This window comes from Ochotona princeps, chromosome 19 (assembly GCF_030435755.1).
Source record: "Ochotona princeps isolate mOchPri1 chromosome 19, mOchPri1.hap1, whole genome shotgun sequence".
NCBI lineage: Eukaryota > Metazoa > Chordata > Mammalia > Lagomorpha > Ochotonidae > Ochotona > Ochotona princeps.
In genome coordinates, this window is record NC_080850.1 from 9,059,932 (window position 1) to 9,081,492 (window position 21,561).

The 21,561-nt window shown below is 50.2% G+C and overlaps 1 protein-coding gene across 1 annotated transcript in view; it reads right to left on the bottom strand.

The window, feature by feature from the left end:
* The window catches only part of WWC1 (WW and C2 domain containing 1), a 152,362-nt gene that overhangs the window by 3,418 nt on the left and 127,383 nt on the right, over window positions 1-21,561 (bottom strand). The window contains exons 18-21 of the mRNA XM_036496995.2: window positions 11,223-11,352; window positions 9,782-9,946; window positions 5,548-5,640; window positions 2,505-2,738 (exon numbers count right to left, since the gene is read on the bottom strand). Of these exons, the coding sequence (XP_036352888.2) occupies window positions 2,505-2,738; window positions 5,548-5,640; window positions 9,782-9,946; window positions 11,223-11,352 (622 nt within the window). The remainder of the gene's footprint in view (window positions 1-2,504; window positions 2,739-5,547; window positions 5,641-9,781; window positions 9,947-11,222; window positions 11,353-21,561) is intronic.

The following is a 21,561-nucleotide window of genomic DNA, read 5'->3' on the forward strand; positions in this document are numbered from 1 at the left end:
TTGTTTTACTTTTAACTGGAAAATCAGAATCACAAGGAAAAGCAAACTCAGACAGAAAGATCTTTCATCTGCTGGCTCACTTCCCAAATGGCTGTAAGAGCCAGCGATGAGCCCATCCAAAGCCAAGATCCAGGGGCTTCCTGGCAGGTCTCTCACACGAGTGCAGGGTCGCAAAGCCTCGGGCCGTCCTCCATCGCCCTCCTAGGCCACACGCAGGGAGCTGGATGGGAAGTGGAACAACAGGGACAAGATCCCACATGGGATCCTGGTGCTTGCAACGGCACGTCTAGCCAATTGAGCCATTGCACCAGGCCCATCAAAGGCCTTTCTTACCACAGGTAGTAATACGGAGTGGCAATGGACTCAAACTGTCTGCATATACCGAGGCCTATGTTGCACACTCCTTCAGGCCAATCTGGGACTTGCTAGCTCAAAAACCTGTCGGTGCCAAATTCACACTTTTTACACACTGAGGTAACTATAGCTAAAGCAAGCACCCCGTTTTTTTTTAAAGCACTGCATACTTTACCTGTTTTGACACATGCTAATGCTAGACCAGATAAATTCCAAGGAGACAAAAGGCCCCAAGCCGCTACTACACGTGGAGTTCTCCGACCCAGTGACAATCCACCCCATGGCCCAGCTATTTCATCCAGATCTGTAAGCACATTTCTGAGGCACCTCTCCACTGGGATTTCTCTGAAAGGAGTGGTCCCCAAGGAGGGAGTGGGGGATGGTCTCATGCTACCTGTGCATGCAAACCTGTCAAAACATACTTCAAGGGCATGGCGCCGTGGCCTAGCGGCTAAAGTTCTCCCCTTGAACACGCCGAGATCGCATTTGGCCGCAGATTCTGATCTCGGCAGTCCCGCTTCCCATCCACAGCTTGGGAAAGCAGCGGAGCACGGCCCAAAGCCTTGGCATCCTGCACCCACGTGGGAGACCCAGAAGAGCTCCCGGCTCCTGGCTCCGGATCAGCATAGCAACGGCCGTTGAGGTCACTTGGGGAGTGAATCATCGGATGGAAGATATTTCTCTCTGCCTCTCCTCCTCTCTCTACATATCTGATTTTGCAATAAAAATAATTAATCTTAAAAAAAAAACCAAAACATACTCCAAGCAAAACTCCTGGTGTGCCACTGCCATGTTGCGGTGCCATCCTGAGATCCCTCTGAGTTCTGATGCCTGTGGAGGTGACTGCAGGCAGGACTCCGGGGAGTCCTTGTGAGCACCAAGCCCTAGCACGACTGGCTGCCTTCTCCTTCTGCAGCAGTGCAGGCACAGGTTCTGGGCCAGCATCCTCACTTTACTCTGAGATTGAGGGCCCTCTGCTTACATCCCATGCCCAAGGTGAGTGTGAGGAAGGACGAATATGCAAGATGCTAAAGGCTTGCACCTATACATGCCACTGCTGCCAAGCAGCTTTGCAGCCACCTCAGGACTTAGTAAACTTTGGGTGACACTGGGTGTAGTGGTTCAGATCTCTGTGTCCTGATGTCTGCTGCCTGAGCAACCTACACTGCTGCCTACAGTGCTGGCATCTTGCAGGGACATTGGTTCGAGTCCCAGCTGCTCCACTTCTGATCCAGCTCCCAGCAAATACATCTGGGAAAGCTATAGAAGATGCCAGACCCGGAGGAACTTCCTGCCTCCTACTTTTGGCCCAGCCCCATTGTGGAAATTTGAACAATGAGCCAGGACATGAAAGATCTCTCTCTGTCTTTCCCTCTCTCCTTATAACTCTGCTTTTCAAATACATTTCAAAAAAAGTTTTTTAAAGGTTAAATTATTTTTATCGGAAAGTCAGACTTATAGAGAGAAGGAGAGACAGAGAGGGAGATCTTCCATCTGCTGGTTCACTCTCCAGGTGGCCGCAATGGCCAGAGCTGTGCCGACCCGAAGCTAGGACCCAGAAACCTCTTCCAGGTCTCCCATGCAGGTGCAGGGTCCCAAGGCTTTGGGCCGTCCTCCACTACTTTCCCAGGCCACAAGCAGGGAGCTGGATGGGAAGCAGAACAGCCGGGATATGACCCAGCCCTCATATGGGATCCCAAGCACTTTAGCCACTAAGGCTACCGTGCCAGGCCCTAAAAAATAAACCTTTTTTTTTTAAAGGTGCCTGCATGCCATGTTGCAGTACCTGGATCGATATGTAACTCTGACAGGTGACTCCGGTTTCCTATGACTGTGGATCACGGGTGGCAATGGAGACAGGCAAGTAAGCGAGTCCCTTCTACCCATGCTGCACACCTGCACAGTTCCTGGCTGTAGGGGGAGTGAGCTAGGCGATGGGAGCTTCCTCCCCGCCCTCCCCCCAAAGACATACCTAAAAAAGCTAACACTAAAGAAAAGACGAATAAAGTTGAGCCACTGGGGACTCAGGATGCCTTCGATGTGAAGCAGAGGTCACGGGACACTGTGGGTGGCGGATGGACAGGGAATCTTCCTGGCCCCGGGGCGCAGTGTGGCAGCTCCCTTGTGTGTGTGTGACCCGCGTCGCTCACCCGCTTCTCCAGCATCCTCAGCAACAGGCGGAAGCGCTCATCCTCCCGCAACCCTGGCGGCAGCTCCTTCTCCCCATGGCTCTTGGCTTGCTCCAGCTGCTCCTTGAGTTCCTTCAGCACCGAGATCTCCTGAGTCAGCTGGCTGTGCCAGGTCCTTGTCGCTTGCAGGTCCAGCTCGAGGTCCAGTGAGGTGCGGATCATGCGCTCAGTGCGCAGCGACTTGACCGATGAAGGCTGTGAGGGATGAGAAAACCTTGACCATTATGGTTATGACTATTACGATCACAGGGAGTCCCCGGGACCCTCTGCTCTGGTTCCCAGGCTCCCTGCCTTATTTATCTGCGGGCTTCTTCTCCTGCAAAGATGGCGAGCACCTATACCTGTAGGCCTGCTTTGAACTCTCCCATGCACACAACTCACATGTGCTGAGCGCTCGCTACCTCCCTGGTGCAGTGCAAAAAAGCTGATTTCCACGATCTCATTTCTTATGCACAGCAGCCCTACGGGATCCCAACAGCTGGTGCCCAAGAGGCGAGAGCACAGGGTGTAACCAGGACATTGAAATTCCACCCCGGCAGGGACTGTAGATCCCATTATGCTTCTGGGCCTTCAGCAGACGCCACCTGCCCCCGTCCTATTCTGAAACGGACTCCTCAAGGCAAGTCGGCTCGCCGCTTGGAGCAGGTCATCTTCTTGCCTATACGTCCCTCTCAGCGACACCGATGGTTTCTGTTTGCTAAGCACTCATTCCCTCAGTCTTGGGGGTAACTATGCCCTCACCTTCCTTTGCTCATCCTCCACTCTTGAATCCACCTGCCTGTATGTGACATGAGGGACAAGAAAATGACCTGGACTTGTCCAAGCAGGATCCTGGTGGCTGGTTCAGCACTGAGTCTATTATCTGTGCCCAGACAGCAACACCCGAACAATGTAAAGAAAACACAGGGACTTCACCCAGAGGCAGCTCAAGTACAAGATATGAACTTGGAACTAAACATAGTCATCTTTCCCGGGGTACAGGTCGAGCTTGTTCAAGCATTGAGCTCTGTGAAGGGAAGACTCAAGCCTGAGCACAGTTTCAACCCTTGGATCAGTTCATGCCTGGAGCTGCAAAACGCCCTGGATGCCATCCTCTCCGTAACACTGAACAATAAATCCCCTCTTTCATTCCTGAGTGACATTGGACCTAGGCTCTTCAATAATCAGAACATCAAAGACTCTGATTAGCACAGTCACTAATGTTCCTCCTAGCAAAACCTACAAATGACTGGAGGCAGAATTCCAGCACACTTCCAAGATTTCTACCTCCCACGCGCACATCCTGCATCAAGGCTTTCCGTGGCGTAACCGGGATCTACACAGATCACAACATAGCGCTTCGGTAATGAGATCTCAAATTAACGGAATCCAGCAGAAGGAAGGGCAACCCTGTGGGCCCGGCCTCATCAGGTGAGCTTTGAAATGACACAATGAGCTCTTCCCAGCTGGTCTGGCAGAAGCAGTGATGTGGTCGAGAAAGTCACACGACAAAGAATGAACAGGAGGAACTGAGAGGGGTCCCCAGCCTACACGAGGCAACGCCACACAATGCGGTGCCATACATTCTACCAACATCTCAAGGGAACCGTGACTCCTTCCCTAGCGGAAAAACCAGGTGAGCATGCAGCAGCCACTCCCAGATTTCAGCCGCCAGGGGTGCCAAACAGAGTATCCCGCCCACCCGTGCCTAAGCTCCCGCCCAAGGAAACCAGGACACCACGACTTTGCATTAGGCTTAAGGTAGTAGTGCTTTGTTACTGCAGTCAGACAAAACAAATGCAACGACCAATACAGGGATCTGCAACAAAAGACAAGAAGCCACAACACCCACCCACACAAGTGCCCTCGTGCAAGGGACACGTGAACTCTGATCATCATCAAGGACTCCCCTAGTAAGTCACCCTTGGCTAAGAGTGGGGAGAGCAGCTTGCCTTGGACGGGAGTCCTAAGAAACAGAGAAGCAAGTTGCAGCTTCATGGAGGTATTTCTGCAGGTGTGGACCAAGGACCGCCTGCTCCAGAATCCCTTGCATTCGCGAAAATGCAGCTCTCAGAGGCCCCCTTTCAGCTGCCTGAATGAGACCATCTGGCATGTGCCCTTGCAATCCACACTGCCATGATCCCCACGTGAATCCGGTGTCACATACGCCACAGGACCAGCCAGCAGCAGCATATGGGGAGGGTGCGGTGGTGGAGAGCACCACCACAGGCAGGGCAGTGGCCATCCCTGTCACCTCGGGCCATGTCCACTTTCTCCCCCGCCAGGATGCTCTCTGCTCCCTGGCATAGGTTCCCTCTCCCGCTCTCTTCGGGTTGCTCTGGCTATCAGCAGACAGACCCGCAGGTAAGTTGGAGGGGCCTGGGCCCACCTGGGGCTGTTGCACCCTACCGTGGCCTTCCACCCTTCTGACATTGCTTAAACTCCCTACACAGTGCAGTGTTAGAGTTCCGCAAGTGGAGACTCCCCCCGTACCTCCTGCAGCCCAGACTGCTCCAAGCCCTCACCGCAAACCACTCTTTGGTCTAAGGCCACTGCACCCTGAGCCCTGAGCACAGTCCCCACTGAGAAAGGGTCAAACTTACTCCCAGGAACATGGGTGGGGCTCTTCTCTGGGTGTCTCCAGGTACTCTGAGAGGAGTCCATGGGCACCGGCCTGCTCCCAGGCAGTGCTCGGAGGAGCCTAGCAGGGAGGACAGCCAGAACCTTGAATCAGCAAGCCACAGCACGTGCCAAGCATGTGGCACCCTGCTCCCTGCCTGGTGACTACCCCTGGGTTAGCTCTTTCTGACTCTGATTTCTGTACAGACAAAGCCAAGCGTGCAAACTGAACATGCCATTGCCTTTTGCTCCCCATGCTCCAGCAACTCTACAGGCCTTCCAACACAAACACCATCATGTTCTTGACACCTGTGAGAGAGAAGAAATGGCCAGAGATGGCCAGGGGCTGCATGTACTGGACACAGGCCTGGGGGAGGGGAAGGCAGTTTCAAGGTGACTCTCTTACCCTCTTCATACGGACACTGCGCCGCTCCAGGGAGTTGCGAACAAAAGGTGGCTTTTTGGACAGAGTCGAGCTGTCACTATCGCTCCGGTTCAGCTGCAAGAGAAAAGTCAGAGGAAGTCAGGCATGGACAAAGTACATTCTGGAAGGTAAGGTGCGCTGGGGCTAGGAAGGGGTTGGGTTCTCCAGGCAGCCCAGTCCTCCTTGTGCAAACACACAGACATTCCCACGGTAGCTTTCACTGTGATCCTTCTTTTACGGATAAGCAAACATGGTGCGCAGTGTTCCAGCTGCAAGCTAGCATTTTCATGAAGCTACAATGAGATGCAACATCTTGCTGATTCCCTCCAACAACCCTGTGTGATAGAACAAGCTGACAGAGGCTGACAGCTTATACAACTTGCCCTAAATTGGCGAGCTTGGAGCGCACAGCAGAGCTTGACAACAGCAGTGTGACTCCAGGTACATGGCCCTCCTGAGCTGTTTACTTCAGCTCTCATTCACACAGAACCTGCTTCCACTGGAGCCACTGTCAAGATCAGATGTGGCACAGTAGGCACAGATATCACTGGCTACTCCCACGTCCCAGCTGCTCTGCTTCCGATCTAGCTTCCCACTAATACACCTAGGAAGGCAGCAGAAAGCAACCCCAGGACTGGGGTCCTTGCCACCCATGTGGAAGGTCCACTGGAAGTTCCACGTTTTGAGCTTCTGTTAGCCCAGCCTGGGCTGTTGGAGCCCTCGGGAGAGTGAATCAATGGACAGATGATCTCTCTCTCTCTCTCTCTCATTTTCACTGGGTCTCCCTTACTCTCTGTTGATCTGATTTTCACATACATTCACAAATACCTTAAAAACAGTTCCATGGGGTTAGCATGGCAGCCATGTAGATGCCTGTTTAAATTCTAGCTGCTCCACTTCCCATCCAGCTCCCTGCTGCTCCACCTGGGAAAGCCATGGAAAATGGCCCAAGTGCTTGGGCCCCTGCTACATTTATGGGAGACTGAGATGAAGGTCCTCACTTCTGCTTCAGCTATGACAATAACTTCAGGAGCATACCAGCAGATGGAAGATCCCTCCTCTGGGTGTCTCTCCTGCTCTCTCTGCAACTTTTTCAAATACATAAATAATCTCGACAACAATCCCCGTGAAAAGTGAGTTCAGGACATCAAAACACATGTCGAAAGTGTTTTAAAACACACAAATATCCAAAAAGCACCTCCACGGCAAAGCCTCAGAGAGCACATCCTTAGAGAGGACGAGGCAGGCAGGCTCCGGGCAGGCTGTGCCGGTCGAAACCGCGTCCCACAATCCTGGCCGTGACAGCGCTCCTTATAGGACGTGTCAAGCAGGCGGCCGGCTCCCATCAGACCCTGCAGAGACCAGTACCCTCCACCAAAGCCGCAAGTCAGATGAATGGTGAAATGAGTGTCCCACCATGCCAGGGAAACCAGCGAGGTGGCACCACAGTCAGAGGGGCCAACGCAGGTCTGTGCTGCTGTGCCTGTTCGCCTGGCACTTGCAAGGGCACTGCTGCAGGCGTCTCCTGAGAATCTGCCTCTGTTGGTTATCTGAATGGTTAATCTGTCATCTGAATGGTTATCAACACAATGATGAGGATAGTCACAGTCCTGCAAAGTGGATAAACACAGCAATCCCAAGGATGTACTTGGTGAAAACAGCCACCGTGCTGAGCCATCTCGAAACGAAACGAAACGAAACAAAACCAAACCAAAAACCAAACCAAAACCCCAGATCAACAGTGAATACTGACGACAGCCACATGCACAAAGCACTACTCCACACCAGGGCTGTGTCGACACTTCCACTTAGTCTTCCTGAGGCTCAGAGGGATTCAGAAAGTTTTAAAAGTCACAGTCATCGGGCCATCAGGCAAGATCTCCCGGCCCAGGCTGTGTTACTCCAAGGCCACAGAAAATGGACGGTGTTCAGGAGAAATGTTTACTCAGGACTACATACTCATGGATCTTTCTTGTGGCCTACAGCAAGATTCAAAAAGGAAAAGGTGAGTTTGCTAAAAACAAAAAAACATGCAGCCCTGCAACAAAGGCCCTTCCTCCTTGTGCCACGGGAACCACATTAACCAGGAATCTCACTTAAAGCAAACAAACATAGGCCTGGCTCAATGGCTTAATGTACTAATCTTGCAAACGTTGGGATCCTATCTGGGTACTGGTTCGTGTCCCAGCTACTCCATATCCCATCCAGCTTCCTGCATGTGACCTGTGATAGCAGTGGAGGACGGTCCAAAGCCTTGTTTCTGAGAGTCCGCGTGGGAGACCCAGAAGAAGCTCCTTGCTTTTGGCTTTGGATCGGCTCAGCCGTGGCTGCTGCGGCCACTTGGGAAATGAACCAGTGGACAGAAAATCTTTTTCTTTGTATCTCCATCTCTTTGTAAATCAGCTTTTCCAATAAACACGCAATTTATTTCTAAAAGAAGAAAAACAAACTTCTATTTATTTGCAAAGGACACATACACAAATACAAATCTATTTTTCCACCTGCTGCTTCTACTCCCTAAACGCATACGACTACAGGCACGGGCCAGGCCAGAGCCAGGAATCACCCAGGTCTCCTCCATGGGTAGGGGGCACAAAGGCAGGTGAGCCATCACTTGCTGCTTGCCTCGTAGGCAGGAACCCGGACTTGCAAGTGGACCAAGGACTTAAACCCAAGTATTCTAACAGGGGATGCAGGCATCCCAAACAGGATCTTCACTGTTGAGCCCAGGGTCCACTCTGCAAATTTTCCCAGCTTACTGTGCCTAGTTACTGTGTAACTACTGTTCCCTATAGGAAGTAGAAAAGATTGGCAGTTGGTCCTGCAGCCCGACACACATAACATTACAAGAGGCTATTGTTTCGGAATGAGTTCTTGCTCCAGGACTCCATGGACCGGCTGACACTCAAAGAGGAGTCACCCACGCTGAAGGTCACATCGCCAAGCTGGAACGGACTTGTTGATCTGACCTTACGTAGAACCAGGATTACCCAGATAACAGGCCAGTTTCAATCTTCAAGATAACAAAGTTCCCTGGGCCTTAATCCTTCCACAGAAAGGTAACCTACGATAACCTCAGGTCAACCAACCAGTTATTTTTTTTTTTTCATTCTCCTGTCTTCCTGCTCCCATCTTACATAAAGAAAAAAAGCAACCTTGAAATAGCCAATTGGCTTTTTGTACAGAACAACAACACAACTAAAGCATTACTCTGTGTTACGAGTGAAACACAGGACCCCCGGCCTTAGTAGGTACTCAGACCCTTCGTGCAAGGCACAGTGGAAGAAAGGGGCCTGGAAGAGTGTACAGCAAGGTAAGAGTTGGGAGCACAAAGGCCACCGCCAGGCTGTGAAGTCCAGCCTGGCAGTGGCAACAGGCTAAGGCGGCCCTGAGGCATGAACTACGAAGCTCCCCAATGCCCATCTTCAGAGAGCCACTGCCCCCATGGCTCAGCTCCACTCAACTGTGGCTCTGAGAGAAGGTGCAGCCTGCGGAGCCACATACACCCTTTTGACATCCAACAGCTCCATTCTCTTTTGGTTTTTAACTGCATTTCCCAGGTTGGAAAAGTTAGCACCGAGTTTAATTAAAAACCAACAACCCACAATCAAGTCACACACTGCGTCTGTTGTCATTTTGCGCCTGCAGGCTGCAGGATGGCACTGCCCTGGGGGTGGGGAAGACATGCCCTCCAGAGTGGAAGCCCTGAAGAGGACAATGACATGTCAGCCAGGGCTTGCAGGGGTGGCAAGGACAGTGTTGGGACAAGGAGGAGGCTGAGCAGGCTCCAACTGTGATAACATCAGCCATGGCGGACTGGTTCTCAGCCCTTCTCCATCCCTTCAGGTGTGGACCATCCGGCCTATGGGCTGCACAAGGCCCATGCCATCATTTGGTCTGTCCTTGCTGAGGACAACACCAGGCAGGACTCAAAAATCAACAAACCTATAGCAGGCTACTTTTTAGGTTAGAATTTTTGTATGGTCCATGAAAGATGTCACAAATACCCACACAACCCTTGGCAGGAAAAAGGCTCCCCTCCCAACCTTTACCTAGAAGGATTCTACAAAGCATGTATACGAACTCCACCCGAGCAAAGTGAGAATCGGGGCTATTCATGTGCCCGAGGATACCCCACACAGGGTAAGAACAACCTAGAATGCCACCTGCAGCTAATGGTACGATGGAGAGAGGGAAGACGTGCTCTGTCACTTACCCGGCACACGTACTGGCTCTGGGGTCCAGGGGAGAAGGTCTTGGAACGGATGATGGTGCTCCCTCGGAGAAACGGCCCCGCGGACTGGGTGCCCACCCTTCGGTCCTTGGGTCGCACCACGGTGGGGGATGGGGCTGGGGTTTCAGTGTTGGTCTCTTTGTCCACCTGAAGAAGAAGTCCCAGCCTTGAGGTTGGCAGGACCGCCAGTTCCAGCCACCCACCTGGCACCATCAGCTACTCCCAATGCCTCTACTCACCTGCCCCTTGGGATACAGGCACAGCTGGGACCTCACTGGCTCTATCCTTGCTCAATGAAGCAGCCCAGTACTACCAGGGTGTGAGCCAAGGGCAGGTGCATCAGCTCCTGTTCCCCTCTCTCCCCTGACAGCTGACTCGAGTGAGGCTCCAAAGACACCAGTGTCCCGGGCGGCAGACCCCAACGTTTACACAGCAACCATGTCATCACAGAACAACTGCCAAGGCTGCCAGAAGCCTGGCCAACAAGCCTGGCTGCTTTGTTGGAATGATGAAGACATGGCCAAGTCTTATATTTTTAAAGTCTGGGAATCAGGTTTCCTACAGCCATACACAGTATGCGGGTGTCTTCAAAAACTCTTTGAAGAATCATACTTTGAAAACACTCTGTATGGCACGTCAAGAAGTGTTTGCATCCAAATCAACTTTATCTTTCCATTCAGTTTCCACAAACATCGTGAAGTTCACTCCTGGTCACCAGTTAAGAAATCAACAAAAGCCTCCCAATGCAAAGCTTTGTGTAATGACAGGGAAAAAGTACCCCCTTCTGGCAGCTCTAACTGCAAAAGGACACCCCATCAGAGAGCAACCAAAAGGAGCGCCCAGGTGCTGCTGCAGCAACCCAAGCCTTATGCAGGGAACTCTGTGCAGTCCCACTCCCGGGGGGGAGGCTCCAACCCCATGGGTGCTTTGGATCCTGGCGCGCTGCTGGAACAAAACCACAGTGAGCTGTGTTGTAACACCCCAGTGCAGCAGGGATGCAGGGGGCACACACACACCTGACCCAACTGCCTGGGCTGGTACACGCTGGGCAGCCTCCAATGACGAGAGACATTCCTTTGGAACACCTGACTACCTGCCGCCTCCATTTCAGACAAGAGAATGGAGGGTTCAGGAGGGCGAAGGCCTGTCTTCAAGACCACTTGGCTAGGCGGTTGCACAGCAGGCCTCTGACCCCAGACCCATCGGACTGCAAGGCAAAGCAACAGGGCATCTACAGATAGCAAGAGAAGGGAGGGCAGATGGGGCTGTCCCCTGGTTTGCCATCACCAAAATGACTCCTGAACAATCACACGGAGCAGGTGTGCTCTGTGACATGCGCAGACAGGACCTGGCTGGGCCCTTCGGCCAGCCGGGGTACAAGCACCGAGAGCTGGGCACTGCTCTTCCAAAGCAGCCTGCCTACCTTTAATGCCGGGCACTCATCCATGTCCAGTGAAACCTTCTCAGCAAAGACATCCTCTTCTCCTTCCTCTTCCTCCTCCTCCTCAGCCGCTGCCTCCTCGTTCTCACTGGTATCCTCCTCCTCGTATTTCCTGTGACGTCAAAGTGCTTTGGTCACCCACCCTGACCCAGCAGCGTGCCTCTGCTCCCCTCAGCACAACCAGGGCACGGCCTCCGTATCTTTCCCTGGTTTACAAAACAAAACCGTGTTAGGAAGCTCTAACTCTAAAGCACAACATGCACGCTGTGCAACTGCCACAGCAGAATTGGCGGCCCTTCCACCTCCTAGGGGGGCCCTCAGACACTTTCCCAGGACATGGCTCTCTGCCTCCAGGCAGCCTCTGGGGATCTTTCTCACATTAGATTTCTCTAGAGATGAAATAATACAAAATATCCTTTCCTCGCTGCTGTCTTCTCATCAGGGCAACTTTTACTGTTATTTATTTATTTTTTTAGCATTTATTTCGATCTGCAACGCAGAGTACCAGAGAGGAAAGAAATCTTCCATCTCTTGGCTCACACTCCAAACGGCCAGAGATGAGCTGATTTCAACTTAGAAATTTGGAGGGTCTCCCACATGGGTAGAGGGGCCCAGGGATTTGAGCGATTCTCTGCTGCTTTCCCAGGCCCTAAGCAGAGAGCAGGATGGGAAGTGGAACAGCCAGGACACGAAGCAGTGCCCATATGAGAGGCTGGTGCTGCAGGCAGAAGCTTACCCTGCTATGCCACGATGCCAGCCCTAGGTTTAGAAGTCCATGCGTATGGCTGCAAGCATCACTAATTCACTCAATTTTATGGCTAATAAATCCACAGATGGACGTTTTGTAACTTGTTCCATTCTTTAGCAAATGAGGAACATATGGACGGCGTCCCTTTCTGAGCAGCCGTGAACAAGGTGTCGTGGGCATTCACACACAAGCCTGTGTCTGCAGATCAGGCTTCTCTTTCTCCGGATCTTGTGTTGGTTTGCAAGCGCTGCCAGAAGGAAGCACTCCAGGCTGCATGGCTGGAAGCCCACACATCTCCTCACGCTGCTGCCCCTGGGAAGTCCAGGATCCAAGAGTTCGCAGCATTGATTTCTCCAGAGATGGCCACCCTATGGGCACTGTGCACACAGTCCTTCTGTGCTCACACACCCCTGGGGTCTCGTGGGATCGCCAAATCTCTTCCTTTCAACCTTCTTTCATTCCTTCCTCGCTCTCCCTCGCTCTTTCTTTCTTTAAAAAAAGATTCATGTATTTCTTTGAAAATGACAGAGAGAAAAAAAGAGAAAGAGGGAGCGAAGGAGTGTGGGAGGAAGGGAGGGAAGGAGGGAGGGAGAGAGAGAGAGAGAGAGACAGAGAGGACGAGACAGAGAGAGAGAGAATGTTCCACGGGTTAGTTTACTCCCCAGATGGCTGCAACAGCCAGCACAGAGCAGGCTGAAGACATGAGCCAGGAGTTTCCTTTGGGTCTCACGTGGGTGGCAGGGATCTTAACACTTAGGTCGTCTTCTACTGCTTTTCCCAAGGATATCAGCAGGGAGCTGCATCAGAAGTGGAGCAATTTGGACATGAACTGGTACCACGGTGTCACACTGCTGGCCTCCCTTGTACGCATCCCCCTCCCTCCAAAAGAAACAGTTTCTCCCAGGTGGTTTAAGCATCTTAAGAGCTCCAATTCCTTATCAGCACTTAGTACTATCAATCTTGATTGAACTTGCTACTTTCTAAAAAAAGTTTTATTTTTATTAGCAAGTCAAATTTACACAGAGAAAGAGACCGAAACATCTGTCTGCAATGGCCAGAGCTGAGGAGACAGACACATCTCTCTCTAATGGCCAGAGCTGAGGAGACAGAAACATCTGTCTGTAACGGCCGGAACTCAGCCCATCTGAAGCCAGGAGCCAGGAGCTTCTTCGAGGTCTTCCATGGGGCTTTGGGCCATCTTCTACTGCTTTCTCAGGCCACAATCAGAGAGCTGGATACAAAGTGGAGCAGCCGGAATATGAACTGGTGACCATATGGAATCCTACTGCATGCAAGGCAAGCACTTTAGCTACCGCACTGGGGCCCCAATTTTGTCAGTCTTCAAATTTAGTCATTCTGCAGCCCGGCGACATAGCCCAGTGGCTAAAGTCCTCACCTTCTACGCACCAGGATTCCATATAGGCACTGGTTCTCATCCAGCTCCCTGCTTCTGGCCTGCGACAGCAGTTGAAGATGGTCCAAAGCCTTGGGGCCCTGCACCCATTTGGGAGACCTGGAAGAAACTCCCGGCTCCAAGCTTCGGATCGGCTCAGTTCTGGCCATTGTAGCCACCTGGGGAGTCAATCATCGGATAGAAGATCTTCCTCTCTGTCTCTCCTCATCTCTGTATATCTCACTTTGCCATAAAAAAATACATTAAAAAAAAAATTTAGGGCCCGGCAGCGTGGCCTAGCGGCTAAAGCCCTCACCTTGAAAGCCCCGGGATCACTTATGGGCGCCGTTCTAATCCCGGCAGCTCCACTTCCCATCCAGCTCCCTGCTTCTGGCCTGGGAAAGCAGTCGAGGACGGCCCAATGCATTGGGACACTGCGTCTGCGTGGGAGACCTGGAAGAGGTTCCTGGTTCCCGGCTTCGGATCGGGGCGCACCGGCCCGTTGCGGCTCACTTGGGGAATGAAACATCGGACGGAGGGTCTTCCTCTCTGTCTCTCCTCCTCTCTGTATATCCGGCTTTCCAATAATAATAAATCTTTAAAAAAAATTTAGTTATTATGGAGGGTGGGTATATGGGTCATACTGTGACTTTGATTTGCATTTTCTAGTTGAGAAAATTTTCATGCATTTATTGGGCATTTACATGTACATTTTACATGTACTCTGTTGCAGAAGCCACCATTAGAATATGTGGCCATTGAAAAGCAGAGTTGCTATTTATTATTGACTGAGAAAAGATCAGCACACATTCTGGATTTAAATCCTCTGTCAGGCACATACGCTGCAAACACTTTCTCTGTGTCTGCAGCTTATCTCCTCCTCTTCTTCTTCTTTTTAAATAACTACGTATTTTATTTAAAATGCAAACCGAGAGAGAGAGAGGGAGGGAGAGAGAGAGAGAGAGAGAGAGAGAGAAGGAAAGGGAACTTCCATCTGCTGCTTCTCTCCCCAGCTGGCCACTGCTGATTATGGCTGGGCCACACAAAAGTCACGAACCATAACCCTCAGTTTCCTAAGTGGGTCCAGGGGCCCAAACTATTCAGTCTTCCTCCGCTGCCTTCCCAGGCCACTAGCAGAGAGCCAGATTCGAGGTAGAATAGCTGCGACTTAACGCCAGGACCCACACAGAATGTTGGCACTGTAGGTAGCAGCTTTATCCACTAGGCTACAATGCTGGCTCCTTTATTTCCTACATGAAACTTCCAACAAAGTGCACACTGTGACAAAAGTCCAATGGATCAATATTCTTCATTTGTGGTTTGCACGTTCTATGTTCCACCTAAGCAATCTTTGCCTACCTCAAAGCACAAAGGATGGCCCTGCTATTTGCCTTTGGAGTATTTTTACAGTTTCAGGTGTGAAGTTCAGCTCCAGGATCCCTCTCACACCGAGTGTCAGTGTTATTCCTGCTCCATACAACGAGTCGATATTCTCAGTACCACTTACTGAACAGCCTGTATTTTACTTAGAGTGATACTTCCTGGGATTCCCCATTTTTCCTTGGATCCCTAGGTTGGAATGATTCGGTGCGACAATCACGCATCAACAGGACACAGTCTTCCCAACATGTGGCCAAACCAACGTCAGCCAAATGAACACAGCCTCATGTGGAGTCAGCTGGCCCACCGAGGCCTAGAGGAGTTTGCCAGTGGGAGAGTAAAGCTGGGGTTTCCGTTCCCAGTTCTGTGATGCAAACTCCCTGGGACACAGGCGGAGACCACCTCTCCGCAGGGGTCTTGGCTCTCCCCCCATGGCAGCTGCAGCCTCTCTATCCCTCGGCAGAGGAGCTGAGCTGGAGCATACCCAACATGGGGGAAGCACTCCACAAAGAACTCTACTGAAGCATGAATAAGATCCCTGTGCTCTCTGTCCATTTTATAGATTCAAAAATTGAGGAGCAGAAGCCCGGGGTTGGGCAGTGGGGGGCTTGTCCAAACCAACATGTCGCTAAGCGTTGGGGCCAGGTTTCCAACCCAAGTTTGCCCAACTCAACTTACAGGCCCATCATAATGAAAGACTCTTCCATTAGATGATGAATCCGACTTGAATATTCTGGGAAAGGAAAATTAAAATGGACTTCATCTCACTTATGAAGAAAAAAATAATTAAAATAGACAATACATCAAAATGACAAAAATGATAGTATCAAATATTGTTGAAGCTATGCAATAGGCATATCCCTATGGGGAGTGTAAATCAAAAAAAAAAATTCAGGAGAAAAAAAATGTTGAGAAAAAATCTACAGGCTAGTGTTACGCAGTGAGTTAAGCTGCCACTTGTAATGCCAACATCTAACACAGGTGTCCATTCGGAGTCTATGAGCTCCACCTTCTATCCATGTCCCTGCTGGTGTAGCTGGGAAAACAGCAGAGGAAGGGCCAAGTACTAGAGCATCTGTTACTCTATGGGAGACGGGGATGGAGTTCTATGCTTCTGTCTAGCACAGCCTCAGCTGCTGTGGCCATCTGGAAAATGAACCAGTAGACAAACCTTCTCTTTGCCCCGCCTCTTCCTCTCCTTGTCACTCTGTCTTTCAAAGAAAGGAAATAGGGCCAGGTGCGATGGCTCCACAAACTAATTTTCTCCTGCAAGCGCAGGCACTCCCTGTGGGTGCCAGGTCTTGTCTTAGCTGCTCCACTTCCCCTCCAGCTCCCTGCTTGTAGCCCGAGAAAGCAGTCTAGGATGACCCAAAGCCTTGGGACCCTGCACCTGCGTGGCAAATCAGGAAGAAGTTCTTGGTTCGTGGCTGCAGATTGGCTCGGCTCTGATTATTGTGGCCATTTGGGAAGTGAACCAATGGATGGAAGATCTGTCTCTCCTTCTCTCTGTAAATCTGCCTTTCCAAAGAAAATAAATAAAAACTTAAAAAAAAAACCCTTAAATATCTTTACCTTGAATATGAACAATAATTTGCTTAAATCAGAGTTCTTCAAAAGATCCATGAAAATGTGTATTGTAAAAATTATGCACAAATTCCAGCTTTTTTTTGCACCAAAACAATTCCCTTTGTATCACATACCACAGTGGGTACATGGCGAGAGTCCCCTTAGTCACCGTGGGGGGTCATTTACTGCTACAACCTTATTTGAGATCTAGTCAGTAATGTCTGCTAAAACACAAGGCAGTTGCCCTGGGAATTACCAATGCCACACAACATGTGCTTTACACACACACAAACACACATGTGTCCCAAGGAGACGGAGGGTTTTTCACCCTAGCACTGTTTATCGTTACATTCATGTTTTCCAGTAATCATAGGATTTTCTGGCATGTATGCATCTTGGGGAAAAAAGAAAAAATAAACCCAACTGCTCTTATTGTATGCCCTAAAGAAACCCAAGCTGACAAAAGCGAATGACTGCCGGTCTCAGGTCTGCAGAACGAGTGTGAATCAGAGCAACGGGCCGGGGGCGTCTTTGGGGGACCTCCACTCCTCACTCCAGAGCCATGAAGACACAGAAAGGCCAGCGAATACCCCAGCACCCAGAGAAGCCCTCAGCCTCACAGAATGCGGCCGCACAGGGACCTGGCTCGCTCTAGCAGCCGCGGGACCCCCAGCCCTCTTTGTAAGTCAGTGTCTGGGGAGGCTTGAATGGCAGGGGTTGGGGAAGGAGGGGGCCACAAAGGGAGAAAGAACAGAAGGCCGTTGCTAGGTGACGGCCTGAAAAGTCCCAACACAACCCTGGAATTCAGTGGAAAAGTGGAAAGCACTGATCCTGTGCCAGGATTTGGGGAGACAGGTCCTGGCCCTATTTGTGGCATCAGATCTTCGCCCGTGTGAACCACAGGTTGCACTGTGCTAGAGAGAGGGGAAGAGAGACAGGAAGAGAAGGAGAGGGAGAGACAGAGAGGACTGTGGAACGAACAAAGACACCCACCAACGGCCAGGAGCCTGGCTATGCTTGCTGTCACAGGGATAAACAGCGGATGACTAATAACGCAGGAACCAAGATGCCACATTCAGTGCTGCTGCTTCTGGACAGTTTAAGCTATGAATGCGTTTAAAACATTTTGAAAGGCTGAAAAACAATTCACAGAGAATGACAATCTGAGACATGAGCAGACAGTATGAAATGCAAAAGTTAGTGCCCAAGCCAGAGGTGCTAGGAGAACCCAGGGCAAGCTACTGGCTTGTCCTGTCACACTAGGGAGGCAGCGGATGTGACGGAATCTGCTTTGCTCACAAAGCCCCTGGGATCCACCTGCTCTCCGATGGTCCTTTCCAGATAACAACTGCTGACCGTTTGAGTCAAAGGTATTAAAGGAGCAGAGAGCAGATGCATACTTTGGGGGGGCTGTAACAGAGCAGTAAGATAGGAGAGTCAGTAACTGCTCCCCTGGATCACAGTGTGTGGGGGCTGCTTATCGGGCTGACATGCACCTAATCTGCAAAACACCCCATGTTGTAGAGATTAGCTTTTACATCTTCCTCCTAGGTGAGGAGACTGAACCCGAGTGCTGGAGTTCTGAGCCCAGGTTCCAGGAAGTGTAAAAATGTACCCAGCAAGCATTGAAGACTTAGAAGCTCAACCCACACCCCACACTGGGATCCCATAGCAAGTCAACTGAGCAAGTCCCCATGCACCTACCTAAGAAAAACTTTCACTTCTGCCCAAGTGGGAAGGTGCCCAGGCCATGGGAATCTGTGAATTGGGGAGCATATGTTCATGCTTTGCATTGGTAGTGAGCAGTGTTCTGTTTTTCTTCATAACAATGCCTACCATTTCCTGACTGTCTGCTATGCACCACCCATGCACTTCATCCTCACGAGCTTTTCCCCAGTTTGCAGCGGAAGCTCAGGCAAGGTTAGTGACTGGAGGACACTGACAGGAAGGATGCAGGATCTTACTGTGCCAACAATGCTCTGCTCCTGATCTGCATGGTTTTTGAAAACTTGCTGGACCACACACTTCATAAAATTTTTTTGTACGGCTGTCATAGTGCAAAAAAAAATTATCTGCATGCCCATGTTTACTACAGCATGAGTCACAGGAGCCAAGATAGGGCATCAACATAAGTGCCCTTCCACAGAGGCATGCACAGTGGAGTATTACTCAGCCGTAAATCCTGAGACTTGCAAAAACTGGGAGAGGTCCTGGAGGATGGGATAAGTGCAATAAGGCAGGTGCAGAAACACAAATAGGTGACGATGGGAATCATTTCTCACATGTGGAATCTGCAAGGGCTGATCTCACAGAAGTAGAGGGTATCAGGGTGGGGAGCAGAGGCTGAGTGTGGAAAAGAGAGGAAAGAAGAGCTGGGCACAAAGCAACAGATAAGAGGTGGAAGTTCTGCTTTCTACTGCTCAGCACAGTTGACTGCAATCAATGTATACACTGCACAATGTCTTGCACATTTCAAAGTGTCTAGGAGAGCATTTTACATGTTTTGCCAAAACAAATATGCACATTTGATGTGATGGGTGTGCTGAGCACCCTTGATGTGATCAACACACAACTTCCAGGGTACATTAAAGAGTTCATGGAAAATGGAATTAAAACACGATGGGCCCAGCATGATGACTGAATTGGCTAAATGCTCCCCTTGCAAGTGCCAGAATGCCATATGTTCTGGTTCATGTCTCGTCTGCTCCATTTCCCATCCAGCTCCCTGCTTCTGGCCTGGGACACCAGCAAAGATGATCCAATGCCTTGGGACGCTGCACCTGGGACCCAATGCCTGCGTCTCCTGTGTGGGAGACTGCAAGGAAGCGCCTGGCTTCTGCTCAGCTCAGCTCCAGACGGACGCTGTGGCCATTTGGGGAGTGAACCAGTGGATAGAAGATCTTTCTATCTCTCCATCTCTCTGTAAATCTGTCTTTCCAATAAAAACAGATTTGAAGAAAACCCACAAACATACATGCTTTTTGATGAAAAACTCTGAGAACCACGGTCATCACGTTCACAATACACATCTTCCATAAACTTTCTGAAGACTTCCAAATACACAGACTCTAAAATTTCTTGCACAATAAGCTTATCTTCTGATTCCATTTTTTTCACTGTAAAAACTTTTCCATTGAAGGCAGAGACAGTGAGAAAGCTTTCACACTCTGGCTTACCACCCAAATATCATCAGCCAGGGCTTTGCCAGGTAGAAAAATGGCACCCAGAACTCCAGCCAGGTCTCCCCAAGCGGAGGGGACCTAACAATTTTACTTATCACTGGCGGCCGCCTAGGCTGCGCAGTAGCACAAAGGCATATTCAGGGATAAAGCCAGGATTTGAATATAGACTCTCTAGCTGGGTTGTGGGCAAAACAAGAGGCTAAATACTCCATAACTCCATTTGCCAAGAACTTTCTAAAGTACTCTCATATGCACATATCAAAATGTGACATTGTACGCCATAATTTCTACAATTGTCATATATCAATTTAACGAATAGTTAAAAGGGCCCAGCGCAGTAGCCTGGTGGCCGAAGTCCTCGCCTGGCATGGGAGGGATCCCACTGCTGGTTTGTACCCTGTGTGTGTCCCACTCTCTTCCAGCTCCCTGCTTGTGACCTGGGAAAGCTGTCAAGGATGGCCTGAAGGCTTGCCACTCTTGGGAGGCCCACTTGGGAGGCCCTGGCTCCTGGCTTCGGATTGGCTGATCTCCGGCCACTGCAGCCACTAGGGGAGTGAACCAGTGGATGGAAGATCTTTTTCTTTGTCTCTCTCCCACTTTGTAAATCTGACTTTCCAAAAAAAAAAATCTTAAAGAAAAAAAACTTTGCTTACGGTTATACTGAAAATCCCGCAGACAGAATTCAAGCCCCAGCAAGTGTCTAAAACCTGCCTGTCAATACACAAAGGAACTAAGCAGCATCAAGGCGGGAGGTGAGAAGGCTCCCTCGCTTCAGTTCTTATCCACTTCACATCAAGGTCACAAATCTCTCCAGTAGTACCACGCCTTCAATATTGCTGGAGATTTTGTTAACCTTTTTCTCAAACACAGAGAGAGGATGTCAGGAATCTTAAGCAATAGATTTGACTTTCATCATAATGATGTTTCCTTTTTCATTACATTGAATTTTCCCCAGCTACCTTTCGAAAAAGATTCAGCACATGGCCGACCAAAATCCATTCTCAATTTGTTCCTTCACTAATAAAAACGTCATTTTCTTGCATGTGTGTGTCTGACTAATAGCTCTTAGTTTCAGATCTCCTGTGTACTGAAGTCAAGCTCAGCTGACAAAAAGAAAGCGGAAGTTTCTGTGCGGGGCCTTCAGGAATGTTCCCTGGTTACAAGGCGCCCAAGTACCTTCTTTCATCTTTTCTTTCTCCCTAATGTCTCTCCTTACTTGATGGCTGGTGATCTAGTAGCCATTTTGTCCCCGGGGATCTCAGTGAAGGACATCTCACAGCACAAACAGCAGAGTAAGCGCCTGGGCTCCCAGAAATCACCAGGCAGTAGACAGACTCGTGCTGCTCTGTTTTCTCCCAGTACTCTGTCTCTCAAAGATGGATTTCTTTGAATGTCAGCATAAGAGAGAGAAAGGTAGAGAGAAAGAAGTCTTTCTCCCACTGGTTCACTCCCTAAACAGCCACGATGGCTAGGGCTGGGCCTGGAACTCCACCCAGCTCTCCTGATGATGGCAGGGGTCAAAATACTCGGATTGTTTACTTAAGAAAGACAGACTCAGAGCCAGCGCAGTGGTATGGCACACGAGACCTCTACGCGCAAGAGCTGGCATCCAATATGGGTTTCTGCTGCTCCACTTCTGATCCAGCTCCCCGCTCATGGCCTGGAGAGGCCGAGGCTGGCCCAAGGCTCTGGACTACTGCACCCACATGGGAGCTCCTGGCTCCTGGCTTCACATCAGCTCAGCTCCAGCTGCTGCAACCATTTCAGGAATGAACCAGTGGGTAAAGAGCTCTCTGTGTCTTTCTTTTTCTTTCAAATAGAATAAATAAATCTTTAAAAATGAAAGACATAAATTTATATTTTACTTATAACAAATATTTTAGTTCTTTGTTCTTGCTAGTCCCTTACTGAGGACTTCTCAGTGTAAGGCAATCCTACGTATTTTCCCTTTATAATAACATAAAGTTTCATTTCTTTACCCACAATCATTGTCTGTGCATGACAACAGAAGGTACCCTTAGGTAAGGAGCTGGCATGGGTGACCGACGGAAC